Source organism: Vicugna pacos, chromosome 21, assembly GCF_048564905.1.
Source record: "Vicugna pacos chromosome 21, VicPac4, whole genome shotgun sequence".
NCBI lineage: Eukaryota > Metazoa > Chordata > Mammalia > Artiodactyla > Camelidae > Vicugna > Vicugna pacos.
In genome coordinates this window covers 9,631,289-9,650,674 of record NC_133007.1, presented here as the reverse complement: position 1 = coordinate 9,650,674, position 19,386 = coordinate 9,631,289, and the positions used below count along the sequence as shown (strand labels likewise).

Genomic DNA, 19,386 nt, shown 5'->3' with positions numbered 1-19,386 from the left:
CTCAGGGGAGGTGATCAGATTTAGGGGATATGATCATTATCATTCTGCTCAAGAAATTGCCACACTGGCTTTCTCTCATGCCAAGAATAACTGCTAGTCTTCTTCAGGAAGCACTGAGAGCCCTCACCAGGCCAGAACTTGTGCAGAATAGGAGAGAAGTATCATTGTCTTCTGCGTGCCTGTATTATCTTTTGATTGCTGTATAAAAGCTTATGACAAACTTACACATAAAGCAATACCAATTCACTTGCAGTTTCTATGGGTCAGGAGTCCAGGTACAGGTTAGCTGGGTCCTCTGCTCAGGGTCTCACCAGACACAAATCAAGGTGCCAGTCAGGGAAGCAGTTCTAATCTGGGGCTCAGGATTCTCTTCCAGGCCCGTGTGGTTGTTGGCAGAATTGGTTTTCTTGTGGTGGACGGCTAAGGTTCCTGTTTCCTTACTGGCTGTCGATTGGGAATTGCATTCAATTCCTAGAGGCCACCCGCAGTCTCTTGCTGGAAGCAGGACTCCCATTGGCCATACACAGTATAGCTGTTTGCTTTCTTCCAGGCCAGCTGGAGCCTGCCTCTCTGACACTTCATCTTCTTTTAGAGGCTCACCTGATTAGGCCAGGCTCACCCAAGATACTTTTCCTTTTGATTAACTCAAAGCCAGCTTATTAGTAACCTGATCATGGGAGGAGTATCCCATTATATTCACAGCTCCTGCTTGTACTCAAGGAGGGGGGATTAGATAGGCCATGCACAAAAGGACTCAGGAATCTTGTGGACCATTTTAGAAACCTGCATTCTGTGTCCTTCCCTCTGGGTAAGTGCTTGTCCACCTTACTGTGTTTGCTGCCTTGGCCTGCTGTGGCAAGCAGCCCCAGTCTCCAAAATAGGCTTCCATCATTATGCCTCTAAATGCACAATGATATTTTATAAGAGAAATTAATCTCAAACGGTAGGTAGCGTTTCAGACAATGCAATGAGCACTTGCTTTCATATTGTCTGAATATGAAAGCAGAGTGTCTGGCACTTAGGAGTCCTTCATTTATGTTTCTCAAGCAATGGATGCATGGATGATTAAATGAGAAATATTTTGGGCATCCTCGTCAGATTACGTGCCATAAAAAGAATGCCTACCCTCCACGTGCAAGGCTGATTCCTCCTTTTAGTTCATAGATCTTTTTTCCTCTGGTTTAAAAGTAATGCCTACTTCTTATAAAAATATTTGGGAATGTTTTTTCCTTCTATTTTTTTATATTTAATATTTTAATCCATCTGGAACTAATTTCCCAATATTATGTATAAAATAGTCCATCCCCTACCCGCTAGTTGTTTTGTTTCATTAATCTGCCACCCACTTCCTGTGCGGCATCACCCAGTTAGTTATTGGAATTTTATAACAGGTTTTAAGATTCGGGTGGGCAGGTGTTGCCTCATCATTATTCTTCCTTCCGCCCCTCTCTCCCCCAGCTCATTAAGCTCAGGTCTGTCTTGCTGCCTGCTCTTGTGCCTTAGTCAGCAAAGCATTCTTTGGCAAAATCTGGACATGGAACCAGATCTAGGTTCATATTCTGCATTTGCATCTTACTAGCTCAACGCCTCTGAGTTTCAGGTAAATGGAAACGTGCAATAATAATGCTAACAGTATAAACTTACTGTGAGAAGTAACCAGGGGGCAACTTCTAAGAATCACCCAGCACGTAATAGGTGGTCAGTGGAGTGGAGGAGTGACTCTGAAGGTCTAGGCACACAGACTGCTATCGCTCCATCCTTACCAGCAGACCCTGCAACTCTTTTGAAAGCATCTTGTACAAATGCTGAGGCTTGGATCTCTCAGACTCAGGCTAGGTGTTAGGCGGGGAGTGCCCAGGATTAATCTTGACCGCAGCCTCTTCACATTGGGGTTCACATTGGTCCAGGGGAAGTCTGGTGGTGAACTGGAGGCATTCCAGAGTGCCCTGGGAGCCTGGGGACCTGGTGTGAGTCAAAAGCTGAAGCCTACTTTACCTGACCTTCCAGGAGTCTGGGAGTGGCAGGGAATTGCTTTATCCCCAGGGAGCCTATCTCCGGACTTTGGCAGCCAGAGAAAGTCCTCAGAGCCACAAGTTACAGGTGTTGGGGACTGGAAGTCATTCTAGCACATGCCGGTTGGTACAGGTGAGGGGAGATGGGCGAGACTCTGACAAAATGGGCTGCACATTGAAGACAGAAGAAGGGAGTGTGATTGCAAGAACCCCCACAGGATTGAGTTGGCCCTGTGCATCTGCCCACAGGTTTCTAAAGGTGACTAGTCATCCTCAGAGAAGTGCGGGCACTGGAAATCCACGGCCTGTGGTGAGTTGCAGGCAGCCAGGCGTTTTGAAATCCAAAGTCTGACTTCTTTCCTGGAACCTTCCCTCCAACTCAGAGAGGGCAGGGCAGGAATGCACTCATCCATTCCTTCAGGAAGGGTCTCTGAAGGCCTACTGTGTGCTCCCGGGAGCTAGGAGAGGAGGATACACAGCTTTCATGCTACACAGTGAGGAGAAAGAGAGCATGACGGGTATCCGTGCGTTTGGGGGTCTGCTCTCTGATGACAGCAATAGGTCAATCTGCTTTCTCATTCTAACACCATCCCTGCGTGGCTTTTTGTAAAAGAACGGGTTAGATGTTCAAAGCTGGAAAGGGTCTTAGACATAATCTAGTCCAGTTTCTTTACTTTCTCTAAGCGATAACTAAACCCAGAGATGGGATGTGATTTGCCCAAGTCCACCCAGCTTCATAGCAGTGAGAGAACGTCACTCCTCTGCCCACAATTCACCATCCGAAAAAATGGGGTTGTTATTTGCCTTCCATGAAGTTTCTAGGACAGCACACCACCCGTGAGGCTGTTTCTGAAGCACAGTGAACATTCCTGAGAGAGGAAGACAGAAGTGGGTGGTGTTAGGTCTACACAGGACACGAGGAAGAAACACACTGTAAGGGTTAAGGATTAGACCACCTGAGTTCAGAAGTCTGCTCTCTACTTAAAAGCTGCATGAGCTTAAGCAACTTTCTTCATCTCTAAACCTCATCTTCTCTCATCTGTAAAATGATGACAATGGTGTTTCCTGTAGGATTTTTTATTTTAGTTGAGCTATAGTCAGTTTACAATGTTGTGTTAATTTCTGATGTACAGTAGAGTGATTCATTTTTACATAAATATTTCTTTTCACAGTCTTTTTCATTATAGGCCATTGCAAGGTACTGGATATAATTCCCTGTGCCATACAGTAGAAACTTGTTGTTTATCTGTTTTATATATAGTAGTCAGTATCTGCAGATCCCGAACTACCAATTTATTCCTTTCCACTCCCTTTCCCATAAGTTTGTTTTCTATGTCTGTGAGTCTGTCTCTGTTTTGTAAATAAGTTCATTCGTGTCCTTTTTTTTTTTTAGATTCCACATGTAAGTGATACCATGTGATATTTTTCTTTCTCTTTCTAGCTTATTTCACTTAAAATGGTGATTGTTTTAAGAATTAAATGAAATATACATCAACTCCTAGCTCGGTGCCTAAAACGGAGATGTGTTACTCAAAGGTTTGGAGAATGGGTCCTGCCCACCGCGCTTGGATGCTCACAGGCCCTGGGGGTCAGACCGGGGTGTGCAACTGACATGTCCGTGTTGTGCTTTTCAGTTCCAGGAGTCCTGGAGGAGCGGCTCAGAGCGGGAGAGGGTGGCGAGAGAATGAAGAAACCAACCTCCCGGGAGAAGCATGAGGTGGCAGTGCGGCACTCGGTTTAGAGGGCCCCGGCCGGCGGCGGCCCCGTGGGCAACCCTGCTGGCCCTGGGCCTCCCCGGTTGGGTGCTGGCTGTCTCGGCCACGGCGGCCGCCGTGGTCCCCGAGCATCGTGCCTCCCCCGCCGGCCAGCCGCCCCTGGACTGGCTGCTCACAGACCGGGGCCCCTTCCACCGCGCGCAGGAGTATGCCGACTTCGTGGAGCGCTACCGCCAGGGTTTCACCACCAGGTACAGGATCTACAGGTGAGTGGGGCTTCCCCGGCAACCCAGCCTGGGTGTGTGCGCGCGGCCCCAGCCGCCCAGCCAGCTGGCAGGCCACAGAGCGCATAGCGGAGGGACCGCGGGTGGGGAGAGTAAGCCTGCCATGTTGGCTTTTTAAAAAAAAGAAAGAAGAAAACACATGCAAGCTGGAAAACCTGCTGATGCCTCCTGGGGAACTTAGCAAAAGGGTTTCTATTTATAGGTTGTGCTGCTTATAAATTGAGGACAAATCAGGCGGCATCGCGTCAGCATGTGGCCCGCACTGCTGCGGGAGGTCAGAGTCAAATGCTGGGGCCGAGTTTTAACTAATGGGTGAGGTACTTTCATGAGTTGTAATTACCTAGACATGCAAATGAAGGAAGGGCAGCCCCAGCTCCTGCCTTAGAGGTGGGGGGAGCCCAGCAGGGGCGGGGACCAGCCTGCCCTCACCCCGGTCAGCACCACAGCCTCCGCGGGCTTTGTGCATGGAAATGGGCTGGCCCTTCCCTGCCCTTCAGGCTCGTCCTCAGGTGCTTCAGAGCTGAAAGTCAAACATGGGACCTGCCTGGTCCACCTGAGGAGGGATGAAGCAGGCACAGATTCCTGGCTGCTGGACCAGCACTTCCAAAGCAAAAAGCTCCTCAAAACCCCAACCTCGGGCGATCCAGCGAACCTCAGGGTTCCCTGGAGTGCACCACTGAGTTCAAACTTCCCTTTCATCCCTCTGCCCATTCGCCCACTTAGCATCACCCCCACTTTCTCTTCACTTTGACCGTAGTCTTCAGACAATCCTGGGAGCTTTGGTGGAATTTTTTTCTTTTATCAAAGACATTCATTTTCCGATTACAGATTAATTTATAATGCAAGAGAGAGAGACACACACACACAGAGGAAGAATATATGAAAAAGGAGGGGGGGTGCTGCGGGAGGAGAGACTATATGAAAAGTACAAAGGGAAACAAGGCTGGAAAGTCACCTATTCTTTTAGCACCTAGAGGTTGCTATTGCTAACCTTGGGCCCATGCGTTCCTAGTCATACGAATGTGCTAAAGGTTTCAGCCCTTTTGCTAGACCCAGCACTTTACGTGCCTTACGTACGTGAGCTCATTTAATGCTTCTAACAATCCTCTGTTGGAAGAACAATTATTCTCCCCTTTTGCAACATGAGGAAATTGGGGTCCAGAGACGTTAAGGAACTTGCTAAGGGGCACAGAGCAAATAGTGAAGGCAGAATTAGCTCCCAAGTGGTCAGACTCCAGAGTCTAGGTTCTTAAATTATACTTAAAGAAATTATATTTTTCTGTTTCTGAGAGTTTTTTTTTTTTAACTTCTGCAGTAACCATGCAGTCCATTTAGTTTAGAACAGGCTCTCAGGAATAAGGTTTTCAGGTTTTAAGGTATTTAGCACCAGGAGATTCCCAGACGGTAAGGGCAGCTGTTTACAGAGGCCGTTCTGCTGGTACATGGATCCCATACACAGATGCAGACAAAGGGCCAAGACAAGGTATTCATGGGTGCAGAGGTATGTAGTCACAAAATCCTGCTCTCAGGAATAGCCTGCCCTCCTTTCAGGCCATTTCTTTCCAATCTGGCCTTAGAAGGGATTGCAGTTCACACTGTCTGCTTCAGTGGCTCTGGTCCCTGCTCTCCTCCAAAGACTAGAGTGGAAATTCACACAGGGCCACTGAGGCAGAGAGCAGCCAGCTCAGGCTGGGAGTGGCCGAGCTAACACCTGCTCCGGCACAAGTAGGCAGACAGAAGAGGTTACCTCGACTCTCAGTACACGTATAAGACACTAGACTGCGTCCCACAAATTTTCCATAAGGCACATTCCAGGTGATATTCCTCTTTATCCAAGAATTTCTTTTTCCATCTCCCCCCACCCCCCAAAAAAGAGAGAGAGAGAGAGAACATCCACCCTAGAATGTATTTATGTAGTGAATCCTTTCAGTCCAGGAAAACAAGACTGAACTTATCTCAGACTGTTTAGTTTATCCCAGATCTTTCAAAAACACTGTTGTCACCAAAAAAAAAAAAATATATATATATATATATATATATATATATTTAAAGTATATTGGAACTAAAACGTTAGGCTGGGAATCCCAACACCACCGTTCACATCAAAGGGCTATTGGGGGTGAAGCGCCAGTTTCCTTCTCCCCTCAATAGGTTTTTCTTCCCATCAAGCCCCAGCCCCAAGCCTGGCAGCCCCCAAATGCCTGAGTGGCCGCTCGGAGCTGGCCTGTGGGGAGTGTCTGTAATCACTGTGCGCCGTCCACCGTTCTATCAGGCAGTAATGGTTTTTTGATCATTTAATGTGACAGACTCTTACCATGTGCCAGTCTGTTTCTCTGGGGTCACTTATTGCACATGAACCTGTACTTGGGGAAACAGTAACTAGTCATTCTAACAGGACTGTGGCGTTCTCATTTGCGACCCCTTGGTGGGACGACCAGAGAGTGGTCCCCTGCGGCTGCTCCCGGAGCATTCTGGGAGTCCTGCCTCCAGTTCTCAAGCAAAGTGGTGGACTCATGGAAATGCAGGACTCCGTATTGTCCCCCTGGGAACTCGCTCTAATCCCTTCCCTTTTTGTCTCTAGGGGCAGTTCCCTCTGGTAAGTTCAAGACCTTGCTTTCTCTAACTAGAGGGGGTCACAGAAAACTGGTGAAATATCCACTGAAGGTCATCCCCAGTGACTAGAAGGGCGTTTTGTCCAGAAGGGCAGGGGGAGAAAAAGCTTGCAGAGAATGTCAGAGATGATCTGTGGTAAAATATAGGATCTTGAACAGAATTAGTCTTTTATTCAATTCTGTAAGAAAGCTTTTGGTGCCTAAAAGTCAGATGGCATCCGCATGTGCTTTCTATATAAGGAAGGAGATGGACCGTGATGGGGGAAGAAGACTTTCCAGTGGGGCTAGAATATTTGGTGCAGAATTACATGACGCTCTCTCGCACAGCGGAAGAGAGACCCTTCTTGCCTTCTAACATTGTAACAATTAGACAACCATGTTCTAATATTAAGCTCCACATCCCAGCTATTCTTACTTGGATATCAGATTGTGCTCCCACTTGGAGGAGATAACTGGTCGTCCCAGAAGAGCTCTGGCCTCTCTAACCGTGTGTCCCCAGGGACTGCTGCTCTCTCCATTTCACGTTTGTATTCTTGTAGGCAAAGGTGCTTCCGAGTGAAGGTTCTGGAGCCAGATGACCTGGGCTGTATTCCTGGAGCTGCAGCTTACTAGCTGTGTAATGTTGGGCAAATTATTTAATTTCGTTGTTTCCCAATTTCCTTATTTGTAAAATTAGGACACTAATAGCACCCGCCTAATGGATTGACATGAAATTAAGTGAGTTAATTGATGTGGAACACTTAGAAGCATGCTTAATAAATATTACCTATTACTAGGGTATCCTCAACAAATATTAACCAATGAGAAAATTATAATGAGGTGAGAGCCATGGGTGCCATCTTTGTGATGACATCTGCTGAGGGCTTAGCATGTGACAACTTGTATTAGGAGGAAAAACATGTTCTCTTGCTTTCCTTTTTAAAGTATGTTAACTTTAACTCTGTCTGTCTGTCTCTCTGATGGGAGAATGAATGAATCTTCTCTGGGGCACACTCTTACTGGTCTTGTGGGCTACCAGAAAGAGCTGGAGCATTTCCAGCATGTTTCAGAGTCTCCGCAGGTACAGATCTTTCCCCTAAAGTAAGGGATTGCCAACTGAACAGGCTTTCCTTAAGACATCCTACAGAAGCAGGTCACTGGTCCCTGCCAGATCCTTGGTCTCAGAGATGACGTGAACAATGTCAAGATGGCACCATTGCAAGCAGAGAGACAATATACATTCATGTTGAACCTTACTAAATAACACAGTGTGCTTGGCTATCTCATCCAATTTTTGGCAAGCTTTTAAATTCCATTAGCCAGCCTCTCAGCATATCAAGCCCGGTCAGACCAAGATCTGAGTAATCAGCCCACTTCTCAGACACTGCCTCATAACAGGCTAGCAGTAAGAGCTGTAAGAGCAGAGGTTCTCCAGTTCCATTTGTGACCCCCAGCTACCTGCCTTTCCTCCACTCTAAAGCCCCCACTGCAACAAACACTTAAGTGATCAACCTCTCACAGCAGCCCTGTGAGGCTAATGGGAGCTATTAGGGTTCAAGGCAGTGAGACGGACTTGTTCAAGGTCAGACAGGTAGCCAGTCACCGCCAGAAACAATACTCAGAGCTCCTGACTTGAAGTCTCCTGCTCATTACTCTAGACCACGCCACTTCCCTTTGACTGGTAAGTGCATCTTCATCATAACACGCAACCTAATCAGGCACCTAAATTGAGCTGATGCAAATGTAAATATGGTTTCTCGAAACACTCTAGCGGTAATGTTCCATTCTCTCTTTGCTACAAATCAAAGTAATGAGGAGTCTGGTTTTTTTTTTTAATTTCTTTTTGTATTAAGGCTTTAATAGAGAGATAATCATGGAATTGGAAGAAATCCAAGCCACTATGATGAAACACTTAAAACTCGGAAAGAATAAATTAAAATTAAGAGAGAAAGTTAGAAATTGTACAGAACAATGAGTATAATATCGTGGGTGGGAGAACAGCAGGTAGAATTCCAAATTATTGACCTTCGGCATCATTACCTCCATTTCTATCTGCCTCTCTTTCAGAAAGGAAGGATCTGGGGGTATGTTAGAAGTCTTCAGGGAGAAAAACAAACCAAAAATAAATAAAATAAATAGATATCTTCATAGGGACAAAAGACCATTATATTCTGATCATGTTCCAGGCAAAGTTTGCAAATTTTGAGAACCAAAGTAGAACAAAGCTTAAAACCAAGAGGGTGGAGCGGTACCCAAAGGGAGGCAGTGTAGAAGCATGGGCGTGTTTTAGCAGGTGCATTTGAAAATACCCAGCAAGGCAACCAGAGATAGAGTCAGATGACGTGGTGAATGAAGGCAGTTAAGGCAAAAAGAACTTTTCAGCAGCCACCAGAGCAATGACTCTAAGAAACAGTAACCTGTTTGTAATTCGTCAGATGAAAAGTAAGATTTGGCAATAGCTTATAGGTGAAGGAAGTGAGAAATAGGCAAAACCAACTCTCTTATCCACACTGCTCCAGCAGCATTGGCATTACCCGAGAGCTTGTAGAAATCACAGAACCTCGAGCCTCACCCTAGACCTACCAAATCAGAATCTGCATTTTAACAAGAGCCCCGATGAACAGTATGACATTAGAGCTTGATTACACTCGGGGCTTGGGAGATGGAGAGGAGAGCAGGAATGACCAGGGTGGAGAGGGGCAGAAGGCTTCATGGTGATGCATCTGAGGTAGGAAGAATATTTACAGGAAATGTTACAAATGAAGTCCAATAGTGGTCGGGGAGGTTAAATTTAGGAGTTACCAGTGCCAAGGCACATGAACTCATAAGAATAGATCCAGCAGCTGGGAGAAAAGTTTAAAAGCAGAAAAGGCCGGAGGGCCTAGAACCGGCCTGTGGGTGCCTTCCGGGACATGCAGAGGTGAGGAGGCAGGGAGCAGCTGTGGAAGCAATCACAGAAGGAGCTCCAGAGCTGATTTATCATCCGGACCACGTCTCACAGACTTAACAAACACTGATTTGAATAAACAGCGAACCCTGGGAGAGGCACCATCTCCAATTAAGAGATCACAATCCACATAAATAAGCGGCAAGCGAAGGCAACCTCAGTGGGCCCGGGTGAACCCCGGTGATTGGCTGGGCGTTCATTACGCGCCAGCGGTGGAGAAGGGCTGCGTTATCGCGCGGCTGCAGGGCACCGCGGGGGAAGCGTGGTTCTTCGGCGGAAGGGACAGGCGTGGGTGGAGGTGAGCTCTTCTGGAGAAGCGCCCATCACCTGAGCAAACTGGTTGATCTCTGCCCTTCTCGCTGCGCTCGTATTTTGGCAAGGGAGTTTGCTGAGGTGGAAGGATAAGCAAACTAGAGCAAAACAAATTAGAGCAAAATCGGCGGCAACGCGGAGGAATGAGCCTGCAGTCTGGGCACAGGTACTATTTCTCAGTCCATAGAAGTGAGGAGGTAAGAGGAGGACAGAGCAAAATGTCTAGAATTTGCTTTCATCAAGAGTTCAGTGCTGGCTAAATGTACAGCCGGATACCTGACACAGGATATCTGTTCAAGGCTGTCGACCTAGCAGAAGGCCTTCACCCAAGGAATTCTATTCCAGCAGCGTCTGGATGACGAACCTTGCAAGGGCACGTGGGCCCTTGAATAGGGGCTTGCACATCCTCATCTTTGTGCAGCGTCCTGTCTCCATCTCTGCCATGGAAACGCAACAGCAGGGCAACCGACCTCTGCAGAGGAGAGGGGTTCTACTCTCTTGGAGCAGGGAGAAACAGCGCAGAGACCAACAACTAGGATTCAGGATCGTAAGAGGAGCAGCGTTCTTTCAGTCTGTTTTATTGAAGGCCACCCCTGCTTATGCTTCTACCAGATTCTGATAATAAACCATGACCAGGGAGGACACAGGTCCTGATCTGCTTAGAACAGCAAGTGGCATGTGGTGGGGCATTGATTCACTCATGACATGTTTATTGAGTATTGTTGTGTACAAAGTACACAAAGACAAGTACGTTTGGAGAAAGTGCTGGGTTACTCTGCACAGACGGGCCAGGAAAGCTGGGCTTAAAAGAGGATGCCTGGGTCAGACTCTGATGTTTGAGTGGAGACCCTCCAGGTGGGAGCTTGGGGAATGGTGCTGTAGACACAGGAGCAGAATAACCAGAGGTGTGGGAGCACAGGTGCGCTTTAGAATCCGAGCAGCCCGTCTGTGTGTCCAGCGTAAATGCCGAGAAGCATGTGGCTGTGTCCCTTGTTCACCCGCTCTGCTCTGCTGTGTTCTTTCTGCCATATCTGGTTCCTCCAAAAGGCAAAAAAGCATCTCTTAGACACTGACCTCTTCCAGGATGCAATTTTAAAAACCTCTCACCTGGAGGGGGCATGGGATTTTTCCCTGCATTAGCAGTGAGTAAAATGAATTAAAAGTAATTGCATATCTGGAGAAGGTAGGACCAAAGGCAATTCTTTGCATTTCTACCTTGGTAAAATGGAGTGTGAATATTCACCTGGTGAGAAAATGGTAAGCAGTCTTTAAGGTTTTATCAAGCCACTAGTTCAGCTGAAATCCAGCATCGTATATGCTTAAAAAATTGAATTCAGAATACGCTCCCCACACTGTGTGTTTGCTCACTTGGTCCTCTTGCAATATTTACAGAGCATCTGCCTTCTGGAAAGCATTATTCTGGGCATTGTAGCGGGCTACACAAGATACAGAAAACAGGGCTTTACTGATTACCAGGAATTCAGCTGTCCAGTTTGAGTGACAGCACACACACGGAAAACCAGACTGGAATGTAGCGTCTCAAGCTCTGGGGAGAAGAAGATATTTAGCACATTCTCGGTGACTGATGGATAGATTTGCTCCCTGGATGCCATATCAGAATGAATTCTCAGGATGTCAGTCTTGCCTTCCCCCAGGACAAAATGACTCTTGCCCCAAATTTTCCGCTGTGTTTTGGGGCTCTTTCCAAGTCATCCACCGGGCTTGAAATAGGATTGCAAAGATGGTCTGTAAAAATAAAAATGTGCAGGAAATTCAGGGAAAATCCAGGAAGGCCAAGGGGAGAGAGCTACATCAGTTTTGTTTTCCGATGAGATTTAGTAGAGAGATCTTGAGTCAGTCAGGCAGAGAAAAAGAGGATTAATTTTTGCTTTGAGAAATAATTAATTTTATTCATGAATGAATGGCTACTTAGAGACGTGTCTATGTAGAAAGAAGTGAGGTAGGCTTCATCTGGAAACCATCATGACACAGATGCAGGCAGACAGGGATACTGGCTAGCCACGTGGTCTTTTCATTTTTTTTCCTTTTTCTCCTCAAGAGAAGAGCTTTTTCTGGGTCAGGGATTCTCAATTTTTTCCCCTTTATTCAGCTTCTGCCACATTTATCCCACCTCAGGGCTTCCCACATCTCCCACAAGAAAATTGTTTCAGCCCACGTAGCCTAGAACGTGTGGTGGGGCATCGATTCACTCATGGCGTGTTTATTGAGTGTCTTTGTGTGCTGGCCACGCCCGAAGTGCTGAGGAAACAGCCGTGAACAAGACACAGCCCAGGCCTCGGGAAGCTCTGCCCTCAAGGAAGACAGACCCGTGGGAGCAAGTGGTTGGAAGTGGGCTGCGGTCTGTGAAGCGGTGCAGAGCGCTATGGGTGAGGAGCTGGGTTCTCGGGCCAATCATCCATCTTCTCCAGGGTTAGAAACAGGTGAGTGTGCTCGAAGCTAGTGGAACAGGTTTATTACCAAAAAGCTGAGCTGGAGGTGAAAGTCTGGACCCAAGTCTGAGACGAGGATTTCTACCCCACAATCCATCCCTGACTCAGATTAAAGAGCCTTTGGGTCTGTTGGACTGATCTGCACAATCCTCAGTGCTGGAGAAGGCATCACTGGATACTGCGGATGGGCTGGGCAGGTGGCCTCAGGTGGAGCTCCACCGAGGAAGAGGGGAAATCCCTCGGAGGAACTGTCAGCTGCAGGGCGTGGATGTCCAAGAGACGGAAGGATCTTGTGAGCAGGGATCCCAAGGCATTGACTTACACTGCATTGAAATGTGGACCACAGGACAACAGGCTCTCCCCCATCTCCGCAATTTCGTCATGGATGGAAGGAGTAAGGAGGCAAAGACAATAGGTTGTTCTGGGAGGGCAAATACATAACTTAGGAGAGGAAAGCAAAGTATTCCTTCTATATTGTGAAATACTAGTAACAGTAATTAATAGCTATAGATGTTGAGTATTCGTAATATACTCACCATTTTACTAAGTGCATGGTGCTCTGTCTACGTATAGGCTAAAGTTATTCTGAGAGCTTTACAAGGGAGATGCTCCTTGTATGCATACTTTACACTTGAAGACACTGCGTTTTAGAGCCTAACACACAACTGGTAAGAGGAAGAGCCAGCACTTAATCCTTACAATAAGGATCTCAGTCTGACCATTAAATGATTATTATTGAATCAAATACATTGAATCAGATCTGAGCCGGGGATTCTTAATGCTCCAAGTGAAATGGTGCCTCCAGTTGTAACCAGCTTTGGTCTCTGCGCCTCCTACTCGTCCTTCTGGTGTTCAAGCAGATCTTGGGCCTGCAGAAAATGGGTCTCAAGGGGCTGGAAGCTGTCCCATCCCACTCAAAGATCCTGCAGTCCTCTGTTTGCACCAGAGTTCTCCAACTGCACTTGGGCTCCGGGGAACCCTTAGTGGGAGGAAGCTGCAAATGAACCTTCCTGAAGCAGTTCACCCACAGTAAATTTTGTATGTGTTGGCCATGCCCTGCTGGTGTATTTCTGTAAGGGTGCAGTGGTGAATCGAATTTCCGTAAATCGAATCCTCTCCTGGAAGGACACTTAATGCCATTTCCAAAATGCAGTATCTTATTTTTTGCCTGGCAGTGGCTTATAAAAATTCAGTGCTAAGCCTGTCTCTAGCCCCTGACTTCAGGATCAGGTAACTGCTGGTTTATAAGCAAACATATCTGCTTGGAAATGACTTATGTTTCAAGGAATATTTTCATACAGCCAGAAGACACTTGGGTGATGCAAATAACGTCTGCTTATTGGAGTATTTTATTTAAAACAATTTAATTTAAAAAATAATTTTAAATTTTAAAAAATTATTTAATTTACAATGTTGTATCAATTTCTGGTGTACAGCCAAATGTTTCAGTCATACTGGACTTCTTTGCAAATTTGGAGTTTCTTATCGTGCAAGATTGGAATACGCTCTGGGTCACTCCCACTTGCCCTTTGCATCCACAGCACATCATGGAGTCAGATGAAGCAGTGAAGCAGTGAATCTCACCTAGGGGCTGAGATTCCCAAGGCAGTTTTAGGCTTCGTAGGTCTAGGTGTGGGCAGATTAGGGCTGCTATACCAGGGACACGGCTTAGGGAGGATGCAGGAATCTCAGACAGATCCTCTGCCTTCCGCGTTTGCCCCTTTGCACCTGTTTAATGCTCCCTGGTTCTGCCACCATGCCACCATGCCACCATGCCACCATCAGGCTCTCCCCTGAGCCCAGAAATGTGTTTCTTTCTCCCTCCCCCTGCAAAGAACAAACAAGCTCTGGATGTCAGAATGAGTCGGGGTGAACAAGAAGTCTCACTGGCCAGGCAGGAGGCCCCAATGGGAGACAAATGAGGTAGCCAGACCCAGCGCTGCACCAAGTCCTTCGTTACCAGCTCCACGCCCGGGGGAATTCTTGTTTCCCTCGTATGCCCGGAGAGCCTGGGCCTTACCTGGGGACGTGCTAGTGACGAAGGAGGAACAGACAAGAAGACTCTTTGGGGAGTGAGATCTGGATCCACGGAGGCACCTAAACACCTAATGATCCCTCGACAAGGGTTACATAGTTGGTTCACTAGTAACAGAGGCAAACTGTAGCGTGGTGAGCCGGCCCGTGCTTAGCTGGGTTCTCTTTGTTTTCTGAAGTGTGAGCCTGATAAAGGCCGTGTGGAGAGGAAGGGGGGCTGCGCAAGTCCTTGAGTGTCAGCCTCAGTCATCTGGAAACTCATGCTCCAACGGGACTTGATAGAAGAAATGAGACTCTGGAGGCTGATAGAACATTCCTTTGCCTTCTGTTACCACCAAGTAGGGCGGTGTCCATTTTGGTACCTGCAGGCCAGGAGACTAAATCAGGGAACCACAGATTTAGTGGCTGGCTTGGAAAAGGAGGCCAGGTTTGCAAAGACAGTGTATGAGGATGCAAGGAAGCCTGACAGCGTGGGATGCAGAGCAGAACCACGGTGCTTGAATCTGTGAATTAGAAGGAAACTTTTTCATTTTTTATTGACGTATAGTTGATTTACAATGTTGTGTTAGTTTCTGGTGTATAGCAAAGTGATTCAGTTTCATAAATACACACAGACATATATAATTAATACACACACACACACACACACACATTCTTGTTCAGATTCTTTTCCATTGTAGTTTATTACAAGCTATTCAGTATAGTTCCCAGTGCTATTCAGTAGGACCTTGTTGTTTATCTATTTTATATATAGTAGTCTGTTTCTACTACTCCCAAACTCCTAATTTGTCCCTCTTCCCCACTTCCCCTTTGGTAACCATAGATTTGTCTTATATGTCTGTGAGTATGTTTCTGTTTTGCAAAAAAGGTCATTTGTATCATTTTTTAGAACTCGTATATAAGTGGTGTCATATGATGTTTGTCTTTCTCTGTCTGACTTAATTCATTTACTGTGATAATCTCTGGGTCCATCCATGTTGCTTCAAATGGTATTATTTCATTTTTTTTATGGCTGAGTAAGTATCTCATTGTATAAATATACCATAACTTCTTTATCCAGTCATCTGTCGATGGGCATTTAGGTTGCTCTCATGCCGTGGCTATTGTAAATAATGCTATTATGAATATTGCGGTGCATGTATCTTTTTGAATTAGCGTTTTTCTCCGGGTATATGCCCAGGAGTGGGATTGCTGGATCATATGGTAAGTCTTACAGTTTTTTTTTTTAAGGAACCTCCATACTGTTCTCCGTAGTGGCTGCACCAATTTACATTACCGCCAACAGTGTAGGAGGGTTCCAGAAGGAAACTTTAAAGTCATTTACTTCCTACCAGAGGCAGACAGCCACTCTGCAAATCCCCAGGAAGGTGGTCAGGCAGCCTTGGCATGGGCAGACCCAGTCCTGCCTGTCTCTAAGCCGATTTCTATTCAACAGCCGCAGATGCTATGTAGATCTTTGTGAAATTGAATCTCAGTCTTTCTTTCCATAATTCCACGTATTGGTCCTGACTCTGCGGTCTCCTCTTTCTCCAGAATAAGTCTCTACACCTCTTCTTCACAACAGGTCTCCAGGTATTTGAAGACAGTTCTTATTTCCCCTGATTCTGAGATTTGTCAGCAGGCTGTGGCTTCCCTCCAGAGGTTCTTTTCTCTCCCTTTCCTCTCCTCTCACATTCTCTCTCTCAAACTGTCCTTGTTTCTTTTTTTCTCAACTCTTCCTTTTCCATCTTTCATCTTCATGAAATCATTCAGGACCATGACTCCTTCTATCCAGTCACTTTGTCATCACCTAAGGCCTCAGAGTTCCCCTCTGGGTCCTGGTGAACAAGGAAAGAGATAATAAATAAGAAATTGATGTTGACATAAGATTTTCTTCCTAAACCAGTTCTGGCTCCTAGAAAGCTTGCTTCCTCGTACCTTTCAAAATCCTTACAAAGTTTGTCGAGGATCAGTACCAGTTCCCTATTCTGACATTTCTTAGACCCAGCATTTTGCTCTCCACGGACTTCTCTCACTTCTTGTGTTCTGTGCAGTTCTTGAAAATTAGTGATGGTAGTTCTAGGTCACTGGCACACCTCAGAAAATGTGGTGACTCTGCTCTGGACCCGAAGCATCAGTTCTACAAGGGAAGTTGGAAATATGTTCTGGGTTTATGGTGAGAGAATATAGGTTTTTCATCCAAGTGAATTGTAGGAGAAAAATATCCTAGCTTTTTTCTCAGCTTTGCAAAGAATCTCATCCCCCTCTTGATTTGGTTTCGTACAGCTAGACCTAGCTGGTGGTAAAATCATAACCAGAACTGCCCTCATGGTTCCAACTACACTTAGCATATCTCCTGTATTCTTTGCTGAGCTTCCTGGAATGAGCAGCCACCTGGCCACTGTAACCCCTGCCTCTTCCCCATCCCCATCTTCCATCTGAGTTGTGGGGCTTCTGTCTCAGGACTGTCTTTCAAAGCCAGCCTCTTCTCTCTTGTCCTGGCTTCATCATTGACCACTTGGCCTTTTCTCTCTTCTCCAATCCAACCTGCCTAAAATCCTCTGTTGGTCCCTCTCTACCCAAAGGATAAAACCCACATGTGTTGTCCTCGCATTAAAGTCTCCTCTAAATCCATCCATTCACTACTGCAACAAATAGTCCTTGATTATGGACCCTGTGCCACTGATAATGCCCCACCCTTTCTTCCTGCTGCTTCTCTGTTCCTGTCTCGGTGAGCATCCCCAGATTTGCCCAGACACAGAGGCCTGTTTAGATCCCATGTGTCTTTCCATGTCCCATTTCCCCTTCCTGCAAAGCCCTTTCCATGTTCTCTGCCAGCTGAGCTCCTCCTCACCTTGCAAACCCATTTAAACATTACCTCTCTGTGAAGTCTTCCTTGGCTCCTGCAAGTGAGTTAGTTATTCCTACTTATGATTCCCCATCAGTCGGTTCATACTTCTGCTAGGGAACTCATTTTGTGCAGTTAATTAATTATTTATTTGACTATCTCTGTTTGCTCTTCACTTGGCTCTGAGCTCCTCTAGGCAAAAAAAAAAAAAAAAAAAAAAAAAGTTTTATTTCATCTTTATGTCTCCAGACCCCCGTACTATGTCTGCCACATGTAATGATATAATAAGAGAATGAAGTCATTCATTAAGAGTAAGATTCTGGGACTGACTCAGATGAAGCAGAAAGCAAAGGGTTGAGGTTCCAGGCTCTAGAATCCTACTATGTGGGTTTAAATTGAATTTCTCCTGCTTCCAGCTGTGTGACCTTGTACAAGTTATTTTGCTTCTGAGCCTCATATTTCTCATCAGTCAAATGGGCAGAATAATAGGACCTTATGGGATTATTTGATAATAGCTAAAACATGAATTTGGTTTATTTTATGATAAAGACGTTCTTTTTTGTGAGTGGTCTCCTGAGAATAAATATGGGGGGGCAATAGAGTGGCAAATCTGGAGAAGAGGAAGGAAGAGAAAATACAGAGAGATTGATTGAGAAAGAGAAAACAAAGAAGGGGAAGTCTCAGTCTATCAAACTCTTTCAACTGCAGTCTTCATGCATTAACCAGATTTATTGCTTAGAATCTACATAGTCTTCTCCCTAACTGTAGCCTGAGTTAATCTATTCACTGATTTTATAGTTACAGATAGTCCAGAATAAATCCTTAACAGTGACAGGTACCTTCCCTGTAGAACACAACTCATCCACCACAATCCCATAGCGTTACAGTCAAGGTCTCAAGACCAGCACCATTTCCAACTAGACTTACAAGAGCAAGAGATACCTGATACGGGAATATTACTGAGCTGTGGATGTCTGACCACATAGGCAATAAAACCAGGTTATTGAAAGGGGGCCTTATGGACAGTCATTTCAAGAGTGAAGGTTATTTGGCCAGGCTGCACTGTGAGATTGACATGATCAAGGCAGAATTAGTCAGAGGAGGCTAACTGCTGGAACAAATGGTCCCCAAATCTCAGCGATGTAATGCAAGTTAATTTTTTTGCTCATGTCCAATGCAATTTATGGTAGGGTTAAAAGGAGATTGCTTCATGAAGTCATTCAGGACTAAGACTCCTTCTTTTTGGTCCCTCTGCCATCACCTTGGACCTCAGAGTTCGCTTGGAATCCTGGTAGACAAGGAAAGAGAGACAGAGTGAGAGCAAGCATGAAAGATTTCATGGGGAGTCTTAGGGAGTCTTATGGGCTAGGCCTGGGTTCACCTAGTGGCTCTGTCACATGGCTCTACTTAAACGCAGAGGAAGCCGGGGAAAATTACCTGTGGGCACAGGAGGAAAATGAAATAGCTTAGAGAACAACTTCCCAGTCTGCCACAAGGGGTGAGATGCCAGAAGAGGGGAAATACAAAGCCCTAAATTTAAGTTCAAAACGTCAACTTCATAAATATAGGGTACAGGGGTCCTGGATTAGCCATGGGGAAAAATATCTGGGGTTGGAAAAATGGGGGAGTCTGGTTGGCCAAAAGATTTACTGTTAGCCAAGAATTTTGTCTCAAAAAAAAAAAAGGAATGCAATATTCAGGTGCATTATTAAAGGAAATATGTAGAGTAGAAAAATCATCACTGTCTTCACTTTGGGTTGGTATGTGTCCTTGACTAAGGTACTTAAATTATCTGACTCTCAGCCAGCTCAGCTATAAAATCAGACTTAAGCTTGTGGTGTAAATCAGTGTATCCATTGATTATTACCACAATTATGGATATAAAAATATCCCCCCCCAACTCAGTAGCTTAAAACCAAAATCATTTGTCTTCCTCATGCGTCTGTAGATTGACTGAGTTAGCTATGCTTCAGGTTGAGGGTCTGCAAGGGCGCCACTAGGTCTTTACTCCAAAGATGTTTATTCCGGGTCTCAGGCTGCAAGGGCAGCACCTTGCAGGTCCATGGGGGGAGCAATTCTCCTGGTGAGGGCAGGGATGCAAGAGAGAGAGTGAAAACATGCCATCTGGGGCCCAGAATTGGCACTCTGTCACTTCTCTCCCTATCCTTTGTCCAAAGCAAAGTCACATAGCCAAGCCCGTTGTCTATGGGGGAG

The 19,386-nt window shown here is 45.9% G+C and overlaps 1 protein-coding gene across 1 annotated transcript in view; it reads left to right on the top strand.

The window, feature by feature from the left end:
- Positions 1 to 3,724: 3,724 nt before the first annotated feature.
- The window catches only part of BRINP2 (BMP/retinoic acid inducible neural specific 2), a 50,087-nt gene continuing 34,425 nt past the window's right edge, over positions 3,725 to 19,386 (top strand). Inside the window, exon 1 of the mRNA XM_015235425.3 lies at positions 3,725 to 3,993. Within this exon, the coding sequence (XP_015090911.1) occupies positions 3,725 to 3,993 (269 nt within the window). The remainder of the gene's footprint in view (positions 3,994 to 19,386) is intronic.